The 20,236-nt window shown below is 35.1% G+C and overlaps 2 protein-coding genes and 1 non-coding gene across 3 annotated transcripts; 1 reads left to right on the top strand and 2 right to left on the bottom strand.

Annotated features, from left to right (window-relative positions):
- Window positions 1-2,486: 2,486 nt before the first annotated feature.
- LOC123910735 (COBRA-like protein 7) lies at window positions 2,487-4,293 on the top strand. The gene is made up of 4 exons (XM_045961937.1): window positions 2,487-2,806; window positions 3,245-3,398; window positions 3,493-3,761; window positions 3,892-4,293. Exons 1-4 carry the CDS (start codon window positions 2,572-2,574, stop codon window positions 4,173-4,175), a joined length of 942 nt encoding a protein of 313 aa, XP_045817893.1. The 5' UTR covers window positions 2,487-2,571; the 3' UTR covers window positions 4,176-4,293.
- A 925-nt stretch (window positions 4,294-5,218) lies between these two features.
- Window positions 5,219-5,292, bottom strand: TRNAR-UCG. Its single transcript has one exon. It is a non-coding gene; the product is annotated as a tRNA-Arg (tRNA).
- Window positions 5,293-6,587: 1,295 nt separating this feature from the next.
- LOC123910734 (multiple organellar RNA editing factor 1, mitochondrial-like) lies at window positions 6,588-8,829 on the bottom strand. Its single transcript, XM_045961936.1, has 5 exons — window positions 8,372-8,829; window positions 8,171-8,268; window positions 8,016-8,081; window positions 7,134-7,849; window positions 6,588-6,928 (listed from the first exon to the last, which is right to left on the bottom strand). Exons 1-5 carry the CDS (start codon window positions 8,743-8,745, stop codon window positions 6,917-6,919), a joined length of 1,266 nt encoding a protein of 421 aa, XP_045817892.1. The 5' UTR covers window positions 8,746-8,829; the 3' UTR covers window positions 6,588-6,916.
- Window positions 8,830-20,236: the final 11,407 nt, after the last annotated feature.

Genomic DNA, 20,236 nt, shown 5'->3' with positions numbered 1-20,236 from the left:
TTTTAAAGCAAAAAGATGAACAGAAAATGACCACTAGTTTTAGGTCATGGCATGTCTGGTAGATCATCATCATCATCATAAGATAAAACAAGGGATAACACCGTGCAATAGTTTTTTTAATTCATATATGCATTCTGATTCTACAATAATATATAATAGATGGATAGGGCAACTAAATAATAGATGGATTTTGCGACATGGTGGCAGTACATGAGTTTTTTTTTTTTTTTTTTTTTTTCTACAGTGAAATAAGTTTCATTCATTCGAATACTAATATAAGGATAATACAATTAAAAGGATTATGCATTGTCAAATTTTCCATCCACATTTTGAAACCAATACTAATAATTAAAATAGTCATTTACACACTAACAGTTTTATTCCTCCTTTATGCTAACCCAATAATGTATTTACTTTTCATTTATAATTGTGAAATCTTTTAAAATATAAATATGAAAAATGCTAACGAGTATACCATTTATAAGAACTTTAAATAGTATGGTAACTTTTTATAAAAAAGTTTATGAAATTATGTAAAGTCAAATGCATTGGAAATTAAAATGTTTAATTTTTAACATATTCCAATAAAAAAATAGTACTCACAAGATCTTGTTAGTTAGACATTTCCCAAGATCCAATATATTTAGTCAAAAAGGAAAAAAGATCCAATATACATGCATTAAAGGTAGCCTTAATTCCTCAATTTTTTTTTTTTTAAAATTTATTGTGCTGGATTGGTTGTAGAAAATGAACTAACTTTCATTCTGGTTGCTACAAATGGCATTGTACCTTTTAGGTTGTTACAGAATCTCCTTATGTAATGCAACACTGTAAACACACACTTAACACTGAACAAGTACACACAATTTGTTTTCCAATGTACACAAAATCAATGGGTAACATTTTGATTTTCATAGTCTTCTTCATCATTGTCTCCATAACACCCTCTTGTAAGCATTTCTATACTTAATTATCCTTACACCATTATTATTTTATTTGTTTAGGAGATACTTGTTTTTATGTAAATTAAATTAAATAACAAGAAAAATTATTGTTCTTATAAATTTTGAGTACTATTGAATGCAGATGGATATGATCCGTTGGATCCTTTTGGTAACATCACCATCACATGGGATTTCTTGTCCGATAACGAAGACACTATCGATGTAAGCATTTTCAATTTCATTTGCTACATTTTCTTGTTTGATTCTTACCAAATTTAGTTGAATAAAGTTTCAAAGATCCTTAACAACTTAAACAAGGAGATTGTAAAAAATAAATAATGGTAGCTTTTACAATATGTATGTATTTTGTGACAATATTAATTATCTTGACAATATAATACGTGGGGTGCACATACTCACTTTCAAGGAGTCAAACCTTGTCTGGTGATACATAATTTTTAGTATTTGTTTAGTTATGAGGTAACAACCTTAGGGGGTTGTATTGGATTATGATTTCATAGGATTTTAAAAGACTTTTTTATGATAAAAAAATCTTGTGGTATTCAATCAAGACTTTTAGAAAAGTTAAATAAATCTTGTGGTATTCAATTAAGACAATTAAGATTTTTTTTTCAGGGCAACAAAATATGTTGGTATTCAATTGAGATTTCTTACCACTTTTAAAATGTCTATTGGTATTCAAAAGTCTATGGATTTTGATGGATTCTTCTTTGCAATGGATTTTGATGGACTTTTTAGTTGAAAATACACACAAAACACTCCTCCAACAATCTCACCCAAACCCATGAGACTTTTTATAATATTTCAAGACTTTTTTTTTTCCTATCTACAGAATAGAACATTATCAATATTCTGATTTTCTTTTCACCATCAACTCCCGTTCAATCTCTTTCAAATTTCTTCATGGTGATTTCTTTTGAATGACAATGGACATGCATACAAGTGTACTCAATATTGTTTATATATATTATTGCCCATCGATTTTAATTTTTTCAATTCTTTGTTGTTTTCTTTCTTATACATTATGAATCTATGATCGATTTTAATTTTTTCAATTTATTGTTGTTTTTTTCTTTCTTTCTTTCTTTTTTTCTTATATATTATGAATCTATGATCCATTCATAATTTTTTTTTCCCTGTATCTCCAAATCAAAGGAAGGGATGTACTTGTTTTTTTCACGTTAATTATCATTCAACTGGTTTTTTTCACGTTAATTTTTTTTTTTTCATTCCCTTCTTTTTCTTTTTCACCAAGAATGGAAAGTTTTTTTCAATATTAAAAATTCATAAAGTCAGTTGAAATCTTAAAAATCTGTATTATAAAATCCATTAAAGTCTTTTAAAATCCAAATTGGAAAATCTTGATTGTAAAAAAGTCTTTTAAAAAGTCTTAAAAGTTTATACAATCCTATAAAATCTTTTAAAATCTTCAAGATTTTTTTTGTTAAAATTGTCCGTCAAAATCCTAATCCAATACACCCCCCTTAATTTTATTAATTATTTGAAGGTGAAGGTATCAATACACAATTTCCAACTATTTCGCCACGTGGAAGAACCTGGTTGGAAATTGGGTTGGACATGGAGAGGTCATGAAGTGATTTTGGCAATGTTTGGAGCAGAGGCAATGGAACAAGGAAATTGCACATTATTTAGAGGACAAGATAAACCTCATTGTTGTAAGAAAGAGCCAGTTATTATTGATCTCATGCCTGGTGCACCATACAACATGCAATCTGCCAATTGTTGTAAAGGAGGGGTCTTAACATCATTGACACAAGATGTTACCAAACATGTTGCATCCTTTCAGATGAATTATATGAAATCATCAACCTCAATTTCAGGTAGTAATTTTAGTATGCCAGAGAATTTTACACTAGGTCTTCCTGGTTATAGCTGTGCCAAACCATTTGAAGTTCCACCAACCAAATTTACCAAAAATGGACATAGGTGGCTGCAAGTCCTAGGTGAGTTGTGCTCTTGCTTTTACATCTGAGTAGTGCTATGTGAATGTTAAGAAGTCTCACATCGGTCGGTTGCAAGATGGCCTTAATGTGTATTTATAACTGAGGGTTAATCTCACCTTACAAGCCGGTTTTGTAAGGATGAATAAGGCCACCTGTATACCCAATTCTAAGATGTTATTAGAGTCTCTCCACGATCCGTTGGACCACCTGTTATCAGGTTTCCGCTATCGTGGCCTGAATGCTCAGAATCACTAGATGTCATCCTTTTTATTGAAACATGATGTTTTATTATCACATTTTGTGGACTTATTGCAGAAACTTGGAACGTGACATGTACTTACTCACCGTTTTTAACATCATATACCCCAAAATGTTGTGTCTCCTTCTCTGCATTCTACCATAGCGACATTGTTCCTTGCCCTTTATGCAGCTGTAATTGCCAAGGACAACCAAGAGCAGATTGCATAGAGTATAACTTGTTTGTTTTTCTTATTAAACTTTTTGTTTTTCTTTCTAAATGAAATTCTTCTTATTAAATTACATTGTTCTTGAAAACTTTTCAGTTCTTATAAGACTTCAGTGTTGAAACTTCCACAAGCAAATGATGCAGAACCAGTTGTGAGGTGTTCACATCACATGTGTCCTATACGCGTTCATTGGCATGTAAAACAAAGTTATAGAGAGTATTGGAGGGTCAAGATCACAATCACAAATCTAAACATCATAAAAAACTATTCTCAATGGAATTTGGTTGTTTTACATCCCAATTTGCGAAATTTAACACAAGTTTTTAGTTTCAACTACCAACCTTTGCCAACTTATGGAAATTTCAGTAAGTCACTGCATTAATGCCATTTAAACATTATTTGATGATGGACTAATGTTTTGAGTATATGATTGTCAAGAATGATTACTGTTTTGAAAATTATAACATTCTTTTGTTTGCAATGCATAAATTTCAGATGATACAGGGATATTTTGGGGCCTAAAATACTACAATGACTTGCTGCTAGCACATGGTGAGGATGGGAATGTGCAAACAGAGTTGTTACTAAACAAAGATCAAGGAGAGTTCACCTTTAAAGAAGGATGGACTTTTCCGAGAAAAATTTCGTTTAATGGAGATGAATGTGTTATGCCATCTCCTGACCATTATCCAAGGCTTCCCAATTCATCTCATATTGCTACCAAAAGCCATCTCTTGTGTTTGTTCTTGATGTTACTATTAACAATATTGTTCTTATAATTTGAGTGAAAGGATGATAGTTTAATAGTATTTCATGTTGTGTGAATTTTCTACAATCTTAGTAGAATATCATTGCATAAAGTAGTATAGATAGATAGATAGTTAGATATTCGTAGAAGGATTTTGTGTAATGTGTAATGTGCATAAATAAATTAGTCTTGTGTCAACTCATATATATGTTTTACTTAAATCCAACTCGTCAACTCATGAGATGATTTCACTCCTCAGATGATTTCGCCAACAACAAAAACAAAAAAAAAAACTCATGAGATGATTAACTTGTGTGTCAATTGAGTAATGGCTCACTAACTTTTATTTCTACCAAGTTCAAAAAAAAAAAAATCTTTGTAGTATTCAACAATGTATGAATCGGGCAAATTGGATTCCTTGTAGTCAATAACTGCACACATTCATTGGCCGATTGAACGTATGATCTCGATCAGATGGTCGTGCAGTCACTCACTGCATGAATGCGTACAATAAGTGAATACGGGAAATCTTGGTCTAGAATCGGGGAGCATTTCGGAGATAGAAATTTAACCACTTTATAATTTGGAAATGATTAAATGAATGATTATAGTTGGATACCATGGATTTTGAGGGGTCAGTACAGAATGAGTCTATGCTGATATGAGTATGGCTTTTCTCCACCTTGACTCATATCTTGTGTTCCAAAACATATATTTCAGTCTTAAACACACACATTATTTTGGTTCTACAAACACTAGAACACAATAATAAGCATATATAGTTCAATTTAATTACAGCAAGAACAATATAGAATTCATACAGCAGTATGATTAAAATGTTGCTATAGAATACAAAGTGACAAGCATTTTTGAAGTCCAATACCATTAATTAGATCATTTTAATACACAATAAGGACAATCATTTTAACCAGCATTCAAACTCACAAACAGTAAAAGCCTAAACGCACATTTCTATGTCTCAAAACAAACAAAATGAGAGAACTGAACTCTAATAAACAAGTTGAGCATGCATAATAACAGAGGAAGAGGCTCCAAAAAATTGAAAAAGATGAACGACCACAGTGGGAGTCGAACCCACGACCTTCTGATCCGAAGTCAGACGCGCTAATCCACTGCGCTATGCGGTCTTTGTTGTTGTTGTCCTCTCACAAATATCATACATATAGTCTTAGAAACATGTTGCCACACGAATTAAGAAAGAAAAGTGACGAGAAATAACAAGGGGTTGTATTTTATGATTTAAGAAAATATTGTATGATTTGTTTAAAAAGAATAAGAAGAAAATATTGTATGGAAGGAAGATATTTTAACTTTTATTTCTCTACCTTTCTCTTTATCTCTCTCTAGATTTGTTTTTCTCACATTTTTGTTGTTGTTCCATTTTAAACATCATTCCATCCTATCTATTTTATTCAAATTTTGCTTAAAGTCTCTCTACATCCTATACTATACAGATGTGAATTATTTTTAAGGAATTAAAGGGTATGCATCGTTGATGTAAGTTTTTTACACTAATATCCGATAAAGGGTCCACAACTTTGCTAAATTATGTCACTTTTTTTTTGGTTACAAAATTATGTCACTTTTTATATGGTTAATTTGAAACAAATGTCACATGGAAGAAATGTGGTATCTTATTTGATGTTTGTAAAATGGTTTACAATAACTATGTACCCATTAAGCTTTATTTTTAAAGTGCAGTTATAAAATCGACTTATGCGACTTCACAAAAGGATAAATTCTTATTAGATGAGTGTATGGATGGAAAATCAACACTTGTAAGTTGTCACAAAATGCCTTCCATATGTGATTACTTACTACTGTTACTAATAATTACAACATAACACCACGTTTCTCTAGTTGCATCTTTTAAACACGGTTTTCTTTCAGAAGCAGCTTCCAATAGAGGTTTTGGAAAATACTTGTTCATAACTTCACATTTATTCAATCCAAAATTGATGTTTTTAAATGCTTTTTTATAAAGCAACAAGGAACTGAAAATGCTCAGTGTAACTCAATTCTGTATGGTGATGCTGATGCAATCCAAAATATGGGGTTCTCTTGCTTAAAATCAGTTAATACTCAATTCTGTAAAAGGACATAGTATGATCTTATTTTATGATCAAGCACAGGGTCAGTCAAGTTTGGATTAACTAGTTTATTAAAATCTATAAGTAAACATTGAAGTAGATAAAATCAGTTAATACTAATAGTCTCTAAAATATATGAAAATCTATTAATATAGTCTCTAACATTTTAATAGCATGTGATTAATATGACAAATTTATATAGTTTAGAGACCAAGTTATAGTTTATTCTTACATTATTCTAAAATGAACTACTTTTTTCCTTTAGGAATTGATTTACACAAAGGTTGCAGGGGACTTGTTTCACAAAACTTCTACATGTTATGGTAGAATCATGCAGGGAAAATTGAATGAAGTTAAAATAACATTTGGACAACAAAAAAATTGTTGTCAAATACAGTGTCATTTGCAAAGGATAAAAAAATGAGAGATAGAGAGATAAACATGCTGTCACATACATGTCCCAGTTCAAACATGTTTATCAAAACCAGGCGGCAGCTAGTAAAATCCTTCATACCACATCAACCTTTGTAAAGAAATCAAAACATGGACAGATATACAATGATAACTCAAATAGATTATATTTTTTACTCCATCGGCAACGGCAATGACATGCAATTTAGTAACTTCAATACAGGCCGCCCCAGCCAGTCTTAGACTACTATCAATATCTTCCCTGCATATGATAACAAAAACAAATCACATTTTGCATTGATTGAAACTAAAAGATTGCAATTTTTCCAACAGCACATTAACAAAAATATAAGTTCGCCATTTACAGTGTCGCATAATTCCTAAAACAAGGCGAGCATTACTTCTCTTCAAATAAAAATTGTTATTCGTACTTATATAAACTTAAATATTGCTGCATTCTACAATACCTCTCCAGTAGATTTTTCCTTCTCAACTTGTTCAAATTCTTCCATATATGATGGTTTGAAATCCCATCCACCTTCACTAGGCACAGGATCTCTTCTTTCTCCTTGTCTTGACGGACCAAAGTTCTGCTGTGGCACATAATTTCTTTCTCCCTGTCCTGGAGGTCCAAAGTTCTGCTGAGGAACATAATTTCTTCTTTCTCCTTGTCCTGGCGGTCCAAAGTTCTGCGGCGGCGCATAATTTGTTCTTTCTCCTTGTCCTGGTGGCCCAAAGCTCTGCTGTGGTGAAGCAGGACCATAGGTTTGTTGTTGGGGATAACTATGAGGTGCTTGGTTGATGTTCTGTGGGGGTGAATAATTTTGTGAAGGTTGACCATAGTTGGGTTTGGGTGGATAACCTTGTGGTGCTTGATTGTGGCTCTGTTTGGGTGGATAATGCAGCGATGCTGAATCAAACCTCATATTTGATGACTGTTGTGGAGGACTCTGCGGTGGTGGGCCATAGCCAGAGTTCTGTTGGGGTGGATAATTTTGTGACGGTCCGTAGTTTCTTCCTTCCCTTGGCACGGGACCCCGATTGTTGCAAGAGGGACTCCCTTGATTGTTTGGCATTGGATTATTTTGCTGATTGAGGTATCGTCTTCCTCCTTGTTGTTGATTTCTCCCGTAATGTACCGGTGGAGGTCGAGGGATGATTGTTCCATCAATGTACTGATCTCCTATATCACACATCAAAAATTGTTCTCATAATCAAAAGGGTGGCTTAGTATTTAAGAAATCATAAATAAAACAGCTTACATTGAAAATAAACTATAGCAACGAACGAATATCTCCAATCAACAACTAACCACAGCGCAAGTTAAGAAAAACAAATAAAATTCTTACCTCCATACTGCTTGTTCACAGGATCAATGTAGGAATCTGGTAGCACAAAGATAACTTCAGGAAGATCTGATAAAAAGCACAAAAATCCAAAATTAATTTCAATTATCTCAACTAAATTAGGTCAATGAAATCTAAGTAGGAAAAACAACAAATACTTTCAAATTTCTTGGACTCTTCTTCAGTCATAACAGCTTGAAATCCAGTGTAAGTGGTTGTGCTGCAAGCATAAATCTTCTTCTTTGCCTCTTCCAAACTAAAAATCACACATTCAAAATTAAAATTTCCAAAACCCTAATACATAAAATATTCAGTATTCATAATCAAAAAATCCAATTTTTTTTATTAATGAAAAGAACCTGATATTGAGACCCTTAGCACAAGTTTCTTCATAGACACGAATCATTTCTTCAGGTGGAGGCTTGTTATCTCTGCCAAAATCCATGACGAAGAGCCAGTGATTGTAATCGCAACCCTCGAAGAGGATCGTATCAGAACCAATATTATCGACGGTGATGTTTCTATCTTCATAACGAGAAGACAGAAGAGAAATCGATGTCGACCTGAATGAACGGGATTGAACGGTGAAATTGGGCGATTCAACGCGTGAAGGTGATGATGAAATCGAGTGGGTGATTGGGACTGAAAGTGAGGTGAAAGTTGCTGAGAATGAATGGTGGAGGTCGGAGAGTGGTCTCATACAGCGGCGGAAGAGAATCAGTGACGATGCCATTGGTGCAGTGATTGGAAAGAATGGGTTTTTCGGAGGTTTAGGGTTCTCAATTCTAAAGCCTTTGCGAATTGCTGCTATATAAATAAATCAATATAATAATTGTATTTTACAAATATAACCTTCACAACTAAGCCTATAGGACTGGAAAAAAAAATTCACAATAAAAAATTAGAAAAAAATATTTATTAATTCTCATGAGTTTTGCTGTAATTTTTGTTTCTAAAAAGAGGAAGACATTCGTAATTTATACTTCAATTGTCAATTTTTGAAACAAGTGTGGGGAGTATTTTAAGTGGTTGAATGTGTTGGGAATAATGCCTAAATATCTTTTTTGGAAGATTTTATATTTAAATATAGTTTTATATTTATATTTGAAATAAAATAATATTATGGTTTATGATTTATATTTCTGTTTAGAATATTTAAGATTTGTTTAGAATTTATTATAGGATTAGTTTTGTTTTAAAAAATATATGATTTGTTTTTATGTAGCTCTATATATAGAGTCATAAGCATAATGAATAAAATAAGAACTTTAGTATTCTTCATATAACCCTATATTTGAGGAGAGTTTTCTCCCTAAATTTATATCTCACCAAATTCCGCAATATAAAAATACAAAAAACCATATCAGTGGTATCAGAGCGCTAAGGTTCAGATCTGTGAAGATGGAAGAAGATGATGAAGACGAAGAAAAAGAAGAAACCATGAAATCAACAACCCATAACCTTGATTGCATCTTTATTATGAAGATGTGAAAAAGAAGAGAAAAACAATTCATAGCCAAAAACCATAACCATAACCTATACCTTTCATACGTTATATGCGAGATAGTTTCATGTATTATATAACCCATAACCATAACAAATACATGAAAAAAGCTCAAGTCTCATATGAAGATGTAGAAAATAACAACATCCATGGGTAACATCCTATTGTTACAAGAAACATACTCATTCGTAAAGAATGTAGATGAATAAAAGAAGACAACAACAATAAAAACAAAAATCAACATGAATCTCACGCTGGATACAAGACAAAGATATTCAGTCGAGGATGAGTGTTCAAAAAAAAAGGAAGGTTTTTTTCAGCGCAAATCTCAGATCGGATACAACAAAAAGATATTCAAGGAGTGTTGGGAATAATGCCTAAATATCTTTTTTGGAAGATTTTATATTTAAATATAGTTTTATATTTATATTTGAAATAAAATAATATTATGGTTTATGATTTATATTTCTGTTTAGAATATTTAAGATTTGTTTAGAATTTATTATAGGATTAGTTTTGTTTTAAAAAATATATGATTTGTTTTTATGTAGCTCTATATATAGAGCCATAAGCATAATGAATAAAATAAGAACTTTAGTATTCTTCATATAACCCTATATTTGAGGAGAGTTTTCTCCCTAAATTTATATCTCACCAAATTCCGCAATATAAAAACACAAAAAACCATATCAGAATGTAGATTCAATTTCTTTTGAAGGAGGAATCATTTATTTGATTCATTTGGTGCATTGGTAAAAGGTAAAAGTGTGTAAATATTCAACACTTAATTTGGTTAGTTATCACTTAGAGTAAGCGGCGTTTTTATAATAACATATGTTTAGAAGAGAAATAGTCAATTTATCAAAATTAGTGAATCAAATAGTTTTAATTCCCTGGTTTTAGTTTATAGGTTCAATAGAAAATAATCTTATCACATGAGTTTAACTCAAATGATAGGGCCGTTACATTATATATGCAGGGACTAAAGTTTGAACTCAGATCATCTTATTTATCCACCTTATAGGTGAAATTCGTAGCCAATAAATAAATAAATACTTGATCCCAAAAAAATCTAGCAAGCTAAGTTACTTGACAAAATAATAATAATAATAATAATAATAATAATAATAATAATAATAATACTCTTATATGTGTGTAATAATTTCTAAATTTTTTTGTTTTTTTAACAAGCCAAAATGAGATATATTAACTAAAACAGCCTCCCCAGTACAAAACGTACTGAGGTCGACTACAAAGGTTTACAATGAGTCGGGGAAAAAAATCAAAAACAAATCATACAAGGCTCAAACACAACAAAGGACTAGACCACCAGCTATGGTAGTTTGAAGCTAAAGTAACACTCGTCGTCTTCAACCACATGTATGAAAATAGCTTGATCTTGTCCAACAAATGATGGGTGGTGCATGTTGAGCCTCTGAACAGACGATGATTTCTATCCGTCCACATAAGCCAAACGCAAGTAAGCCAAATGAGATGCAAAAAAGATCGGCACACCCGAGATCCACATGATGAATGAAGATTAGTGTAATAATTTCTTAGTTTGCCTTTCAGTGCTCTAATGGTGATTATGAATGGTAAGGGTTGAGTGGATTCGGTTCCTCTAAAGTGATTTTTTTTTTTTGTGGACACTATAAACTAAGTGTTTCATTTTAGAGTGTAAAGTGGGAGATATTAAGCGTTAATTAATTAATAAAAATAAAGCTAGATATTATAGGTACATCATAACAAACCATGATGTTGTTACACTCACAACATTTGATCTTCTCACTTTAGACTTTACTCGCTTAGAAAATCCAAACCCGAATTGAGTACACCTTATACTTCTTATAAATGGATTTTTACACAAAAAGAATCCTCTGAAGTGAAAAAAACACTTAGAAAATAATGTGTTAAATTTAAATCCTTGAAATATAAAAGGAGATAATTTTATAATTTTTACAAAATGGAGAACAATTGTTTAAAGGTTGAGAACTTGAGAAAATTTTACGAGAGAAAAATTGAGATATCCTTTTCCGGGCGCCTTAATCACCTACTAAGAGCTCGGCTTGTTTGATGGTCAAAATATGATAAAAATTTAAATTTATTTATTTTTTGACAAAAAAAAGAGACTTAATTTATTGTTACAACGTCTTGCGTTGAGGCAATGTGTCGGGAAGTCCGGATGAACTTGGGAGAAATAAGGGACTAATGCTCCAGAACCACAAGAGAGGGAGACCACATCTCCACCCAAAACCTTAAGGTATTACTATTAGGTTAATCGGTCATCTCTCTTATAAATCCAACATTTGTGAGACTTAACTGCTAGCACTTAAAATGCAACACAATGTATCAGTAGCATGTAGCTTCCATTGTTACTACGATTAACGTGTCTTTTATACCTTTGAATTAATTGCGCATCGTGATCTTGGGTATTACCATGATGGAAAGAACAAAAGAAGAAAAAAAAAACATTGAAGCCAAGCAAATCAAACCAGCAAATGAGATCAGTCACGATTACTAGATCAGTCACGATTATATTTTCAATGTGTAATTAATTTCTGTAGAATTTTGATTTCACGTGTCTATCTATATAAGTGAGTTATCTGATCAGTAAAAAAAAAAGGTGAGTTATCTGATGCCATGTGCCATGTAGTGTTGTACGAGTGTCGGACACCGACACAGCTAACCTGAGGAGTTTTTGTTTTTGTCAATGGACTAAAGAATTCAAGGAGATCAATAGTAATTAGTCTTTCTCATTCACTAGAGAATCTTAACACATAAACAACTGAAGCTTTAAACACTTTCTGAGTATCTAACAGATTTAATATGAGTATCTAACTAATCATGCAACAAAAGCAGAAGAAATTGCTGATATAAAAGTTGCAGCAGCTGAGACGTATCAAGGCGGAGAAGGAAATACTAATGGAAACAAAAATAGCTCAAACTTAAATGTTGAAGGAAAAGAGGGAGGTTCACATCAAAGAGAAGAGGCTTGCAAATAGGTATTTCTAGAAAGAGTAATAACCAAATTAAGTTTCAGAAGTCTGCTTCACCGGCAACTCGGCTTGTTAGTCCTTTCACTCACAAGAAGAGAATTTAAGTTATCCTGAATTTCTGTGGCAGGACAAACAATAGCACAAAAAGTAAAATAACAAACACATTCAAAGGTTTAGATGTTCCTATTTGGCTTGACAGAACAGATATGTGTTGAAAAATTGCTTTTTACTTAGTACCTTAGGAATATAATGTAGAAGTGACATAAACAGCTCAAGAAGCAGTAATGTATAAAAACCACATGAACAGCTAAAAGTAATGAAATGTTCCTATGCTCTCTATTATTCTGCTGGCAAATTTGTTACATGCTGTTCAGATCTTAGGTTACTGTTTGATATTAATTATTAATTGTTTATTTTTTAGCTTCTATGTATGTTGGCTGGTTATTTTCAGATGCTCTTTCCTATAATAAGTTTTAACTGGCTTGAACTGTAAAATTTAACTGTGGAATGTAACTTGGACCAACAAAAATAACCAGTTTCTTGATTAAGTCTCATGAAGAAGACATGAAACATATTTTTGTTGGCTGTGCAGTGGTTGAAGAAGTAAAGAAGGAAGGCACTTTTTGCTTGGCTGGAGAAAATTAAAGAAGGTAATTATACATACCTAGCTCAAAAACCAGAATTAAGGACACCGCCGTGATTGTGATTCCACTATGCTTTATGTGCTTGACACGAGTGAGGAAAGTGATGAAAGAGCTAGAGAAGCAAAAACAACCGAAGCTTTAAACACTTTATGATGACTACTACTATGAGAGAAAGAGATTTAACATCAAAGCATATTTCATTGATCACTATCTCAAAATTTGAATGAGTATCTAACTAATCGTGCAACTGAAGCAGAAGAAATTGATGATATAAAATTTACAGCAGCTGAGACATATTAAGGTGAGCTAGAAGGAAATACTGATGGAAACAAAAAAAATAGCTCTCAAAGATAACTCTGAAACAATTTTGAAGGAAGAGAGGGAGGTTCGCGTCAAAGAGAAGATGGTTGCACACTGCATGAAGAGTTAGTAGTGAGGAGTTTGATAGACCGAGAATATGCGAGAAGAGTTTGTGGAAGAACTTTGCATATTGGTATTTATAGAAAGTGTAGTAAATCAAATGTAAGAGGTTCTAGAAAGTGTAGTAAATCAAACACTCTAACGCTGAAGTCAGTGTTTGCGTGAAGTGAGAAGTTCGAGGATAAGAAATAAGATGTTGAGAGGTTCGAGAATAATATATAAGATGTTTGATCCTTCTTATTAGAGATGGAGTCTAGCATAGCTTTGTTTAGCTTGCAGTTGTATAGTTTAGGCTTTAGCAAGAGTCATAACAAACTATAGAAGTTAGTTATGCCAGCTGTTATGCCAGCTGTTTGTAACTGACACGTGTCAATCCTTGCTGAGTAGTAACTGGCTATAGCAGGTAACCACAATGAGTCTATATATGTAAGTGGTTCCCACCTCTGTAACTAACTGATTCAACAATAATCAAAAGAATTGAAAGTTCAATGAAAACTCTCTCTTTACATTCTATTATGGTATCAGATTAAGCTCTGCACCGATCCATGGCAGATCCAGATCCCCCGCCGCATCAACCTCCTCTTTCCGCTGCTGGAAGCTCTGTTCTTCCGCCGTCCTCTCCGATCGATTTCTCCGTTGATTCTCGTTCTACCTTTCAGTTTTCTCTCAAGATCGCTGAAAAGCTTGGTGAGAAAAACTTTCATCTATGGCGTCAGCAGGTTGAACCTTTCATCAACGCTCATAATCTCACCGATTACGTTGTCTGTGCTCGTATTCCTCCTCAATTTGTCGATGCTGAAGCTCGCCGGAACGGTACGGTGAATCCGGCGTACACGAAGTGGCGAAGTCGCGATCAAATGCTCCTGTCTTGGCTTCAATCGACGTTAACAGGTGAGATCCTTTCTCGTATGATTGGTTGTGCTCACGCTCATGAGCTTTGGGATCGTCTGTTCAGTTACTTTCACAAACAGACTCGTGCTCGTGCACGCCACCTGCGTGTTGAATTGCGTGCTAAAACGCTTGCCGATTCGTCGATTTCGGATTATCTCTTGAGTATTCGACAGATAGTAGATGAATTAGCTTCTATTGGTGATCCACTTCCTGTTCCTCATCACATTGATGTGATTCTTGAGGGTTTACCGTCTGAATATTCACCTGCTATATCCTCGATTGAAAGTAGATTTGATGTTCTTGATCTTGATGAAGTTGAAGTGCTCCTTCTTGCACATGAGCTTCGGTTGAATAAGTACAAGAAACAAACTGTTTCAGATGCTGCCTCGTTGAATCTCACTCATGCTGCTCCTATGCAAACCACCACTGAGGCTGGTAGTTCTTCCACTGCAGAACCTGCTTCTCCACCCGCACATGAGCCTGATTATAATTCATTTCGTGGTGGTCGTGGTGGCCGAGGTGGCAGAGGTCGTGGAGGCCGTAATGCTGATATTCAGTGCCAAGTTTGTTCCAAATGGGGTCATGCTGCCTTCAATTGCTGGCATAGGTTTAATCAACAGTTTCAACCTCCTGGTGGTGCTGTTGGCGCTCAAGGTATGCCTCACAATGCCTTTATGGCTTATGGTAATCATCCTCCCTATGGCTATCATCCACCTGCTTATGGTAATCACAATGGCTACTATCCTCCAGCCAACACTTGGATGCGCCCTGCTTATAACCCTAGACCTACTTCCATTCCTGCTAATTCCCCTAGTGCTTTCATTACTAATGCTGCCTCTTCTTCCCATGCTGGTCCTGCTTCCTCCGCCTCCTGGTACCCTGATTCAGGCGCTTCGTTTCATGTTACCAATGATGCCAGTAACCTTCAGCAGTTAACACCTTTTGAAGGTCATGATCACATCTATATTGGAAATGGTCAAGGTTTGCATATCTCCTCTGCTGGCACTAGCACTTTTCCTTCACCTTTTGCTCCAAATCACCCTCTCACTCTTCACAATCTCCTTTTAGTTCCTTCAATTACTAAAAATCTCTTAAGTGTTAGTCAAATTTGTAAAGACAATGATGTTTATTTTCTATTCTCTGCTAACACTTGTCTTGTTAAATCTCAGGCCACTGATGCAACCCTCCTTAAAGGTCATGTTGGCAGTGATGGCTTATATGAGTTTCCAGCTGTTTCTCTTCATTCAGCCAAGTCGTCTCCTTTAGTTTCTTTAGCTTCTGTTAATAGTACTTCTACTTGTAATAAAGTTTCTAGCCTAGCTCCTAGTAGTCACTACTTGTGGCACCAACGGTTAGGTCATCCTAGTCATAATTCATTCAAACTTGTAATGCAACATTGCAATTTTACTGTTAATAATAAAGATTCTTCTCAATTTTGTGCTGCGTGTTGTATGGGCAAAGCCCATAGACTTCACTCTCCTCTTTCACACACAACTTACAGTACACCCCTTGAACTTGTCTATTGTGACTTGTGGGGGCCATCTCCTAGCCCTTAAAAACAAGGTTATCACTACTATATTTCCTTTGTTGATGCTTATTCTAAATTCACTTGGATTTATCTTTTAAAATCTAAGTCTGATGCTCTTTTGATATTTAAACAATTCAAATCCATGGTTGAACTCCAATTTGGGCATCCTTTAAAAGCTCTGCAAACTGATTGGGGGGGTGAGTTTCGGCCTTTTACAAAATTTTTAACTGATCTTGGTGTTGTTCATAGACTTATATGTCCTCACACTCATCACCAAAATGGTGTGGTTGAAAGGAAACATAGGCATATTGTAGACTTAGGCCTCACTCTTCTAAGTCAGGCTACCCTACCTATTACCTTTTGGGACTATGCGTTTCCCACTGCAGTGTATCTCATTAATAGACTTCCTTCATCATCTATTAATTTTCAAACTCCTTACTTTTTGTTGTTTAAACAGCACCCTGATTATCACTTTCTCAAAGTATTTGGTTGTGCCTGTTTTCCTCTCTTACGACCCTACCACAATCACAAACTTGAGTTCAGGTCCCAAGAATGTCTCTTTCTTGGTTATTCACCCTCTCATAAAGGGTACAGGTGTCTATCCCCTAGTGGCAGACTTTATGTGTCTAAAGATGTTCTCTTTAATGAAAGTAGATTCCCCTACAAAGAACTCTTTCCTATATCCAGTGGTTCTTCTCATTCTCCACCTTCTAAATCTTTTAAACTCCCTCCTTTACCAACCTTTCCCTCAATCACCACTGACATTGCTTCTCCCTTACCACCTACTGCCCCTCATATCTCCAGCCCACCTACTCCCATCAATGACCCATCCCCACCAAATTCACCTTTATCAGCTACTGCTAGTGCCCAGTCCTCACCTTTATCTACACCCTCACCTTCTACTGCATCATCCACTTCTCACCATGTATCCATTCCTCCTAGAGCTGTTCATGTCCCCATTATACCGGTTAATGCTCATAACATGCAGACCCGCGCTAAATCTGGTTTCAAACAACCCAAATTGTTGGTTGCTCACTCTGAGCCCAAAAGTGTCAAACAAGCTCTTCTTGATCCCTCTTGGCATGCTGCAATGCAGACAGAATATGATGCTCTTCTCAACAACAATACTTGGACTTTGGTCCCTCTCCCACCTGATAGACGGGCCATTGGCTGCAAGTGGGTCTTTAGGATCAAGGAAAATCCAGACGGAACAGTTAACAAATACAAGGCACGCTTAGTGGCCAAAGGCTTTCATCAGAGGCAGGGGTTTGATTTTTTGGAAACATTTTCTCCTGTTGTCAAGCCAGTAACTATAAGAGTTATCTTGACTATTGCAATCACTAAAGGCTGGTCAATTCAGCAACTGGATGTAAATAATGCATTTCTCAATGGTGTCCTTGATGAAGAGGTCTACATGTTACAGCCTCAAGGTTTTGAATCCAGTGACTCTTCTCTTGTGTGTAAGCTCCACAAGGCTCTCTATGGCCTTAAACAGGCCCCTCGACAATGGTTTGAAAGATTACAATCCACCTTGCTTCTTCTTGGATTCAAGTCCAGCAAGTGTGATCCCTCACTGTTTGTCTACAGCTCCGCAACTGATACTATCTACTTGTTAGTTTATGTTGATGATATTATCATTACGAGCAATAACACTACTCTTCTTCATAGCACCATCTCTAAGCTTAATAAAGCTTTCTCTCTCAAGCATCTTGGCAACTTGGATTATTTTTTAGGGATTGAAGTTCATCATCTCTCTAGTGGGTCTTTGCTTCTAACTCAATCCAAGTATCTCAGAGATCTGCTCACCAGGACTCATATGCTTGATTCGTCTCCAGTTTCAACCCCAATGCAATCCACTTGTAAGCTTACTAAGCTGGGTTCCTCTCCTCTTGATGATCCCTTTATGTACAGGTCTGTTGTTGGGGCTCTGCAATATGCTACTATCACCCGACCTGAAATCTCGTTTTCTGTGAATAAGGCCTGCCAGTTTATGTCCCATCCACTTGAGACTCATTGGATTGCCGTTAAACGTATCCTTCGCTATCTCAAGGGAACCTTAGATCATGGTTTATTGCTCTCTCATGCCCTGCCTCCCAAGCCCCCATCTCTCAAGGCTTTTTGTGATGCTGACTGGGCTTCAGACCCAGATGACAGACGTAGCACATCAGGTGCTGCTATCTATTTCGGTCCCAATCTTGTGTCTTGGTGGTCTAAGAAGCAGCCTGTTGTCGCCCGGTCAAGCACCGAAGCAGAGTACCGAAGCTTGGCCCATGCCACTGCAGAACTCCTTTGGATTCAAACTTTATTGACTGAGCTTCATGTTCCCTTTGCTGCTCCCACCATTCTTTGTGACAACCAATCAGCGGTCATGTTAGCTCACAATCCTATTATGCATTCTCGTACCAAACACATGGAGATCGATCTTTTTTTTGTTCGTGAAAAAGTTATTTCCAAGCAACTCTCTGTTCTGCACATTCCTGGCACTGACCAGTGGGCTGATGTTTTGACCAAGCCTCTCTCTACTGCAAAGTTTCTTTCTCTTCGGCCCAAACTCAATGTCGCTTCTCTCAAGCCCCCTTGAGTTTGTGGGGGGGGGGTATTAGAGATGGAGTCTAGCATAGCTTTGTTTAGCTTGCAGTTGTATAGTTTAGGCTTTAGCAAGAGTCATAACAAACTATAGAAGTTAGTTATGCCAGCTGTTATGCCAGCTGTTTGTAACTGACACGTGTCAATCCTTGCTGAGTAGTAACTGGCTATAGCAGGTAACCACAATGAGTCTATATATGTAAGTGGTTCCCACCTCTGTAACTAACTGATTCAACAATAATCAAAAGAATTGAAAGTTCAATGAAAACTCTCTCTTTACATTCTATTACTTCTGCATGACAAAGATCTATATATCATCTGGCACAGAGACAAGGCCATCAATGTGAGGGAGAATCTCGCGGCCTCAACATTGATGCCTGTGGGAATAATGGCTAAAAAGACATGATTGGCTTCCGATGTTGGACGTTACAGAAAAGCCAACTTTTGTGACTGTTGAGCAGGAACGCGTGGCATTGGGTCAGCGACAGCGTGCTATTGGACCGAGACTGACTTCTAAGTGGGTCGTGCTCGCCGTCGAGTTAGGCTTAGGTTCGGTCCATAACACAGCCTCATTATTTTAAATTCTGGTATGCAACCGCAATTGCATCCGCATGTAATGTAATGTAATGTAAAGGATTTTGAAACCTCTGCAAATAGAAGTCCATCACTGATAGTAAAATTTAGCATCAGAGAAAAGAGTGAAGCAAGCAAGCATGTATTAGTATATTAGTAACTGCTATACTAACTACAAAATTCATGTTCTTTTTCTCTTTTCAGTTCCTTCTATATTGATAACAGTAAAATCTTTGTTATATAAAATAATTACACATGAATAAAAAATCGACGGACAACAAAATATAAAAAAAATAAATACTTCTTCTAAATATTGTTTGATATGGACTCATCTCCAAATTTAAAAGTAAAGTGTATATTAACAAAATATAAGTACTTCTTCTAAATATTGTTTGGCCCTTCTTTTCCTTTTAAAGAGAAGAGAAGTAAAGAACAAGTTGGGCCAATCGCACATTTGACTACTTGTGTAGATTTTTTATGGTGGGGATTGGGGAAGAATGCCTCATTATTGAATTGTGTCAAATTGATAAGTAATTGGCTGATTTTATTGACTCATTCCTAATTCATCATGGTTAAAGATCCAATTATTTGTTAATTGGCTCATTTTATGTTAAACTTTGTAATGAGACATGTTATGTATGTATGTAGGAGTATTATTATTATTATTATTATTATTTCATTCATATGAATAAAAGAAGTTTTTACATTGGTTGAATAGTACTTCATAAATGATATTACTAAATGTAGTAAAATTAATTTAGATATGCTAATTTCAACATTGCCATGCTTGGTAAACAAGCCTGGAATTTAGTCACAAAACCAAGCAGTTTAATCACTAAACTTCTCAAAGCTAGATACTTCCCTAAATGTGATTTTTTTGACTCAAGCATTGGCCATAATCCAAGTTATGTTTGGAGGAGTATATGGAGTTCTAAGTCAGTTGTCCAAGGAGGATGTAAGTGGAGCATTGGTACCGGAGAGAACATAAGTATTTGGGAGCAAAATTGGCTCAAGGAAGGCATGTCAATTCCCATACCTTCTGATATGCAGCATGTTGGTGATATTACAACAGTAAAAGATCT

This window comes from Trifolium pratense, linkage group LG2 (genome assembly GCF_020283565.1).
Source record: "Trifolium pratense cultivar HEN17-A07 linkage group LG2, ARS_RC_1.1, whole genome shotgun sequence".
Classification (NCBI taxonomy): domain Eukaryota; kingdom Viridiplantae; phylum Streptophyta; class Magnoliopsida; order Fabales; family Fabaceae; genus Trifolium; species Trifolium pratense.
This window is presented reverse-complemented; position numbering and strand designations above follow the sequence as displayed.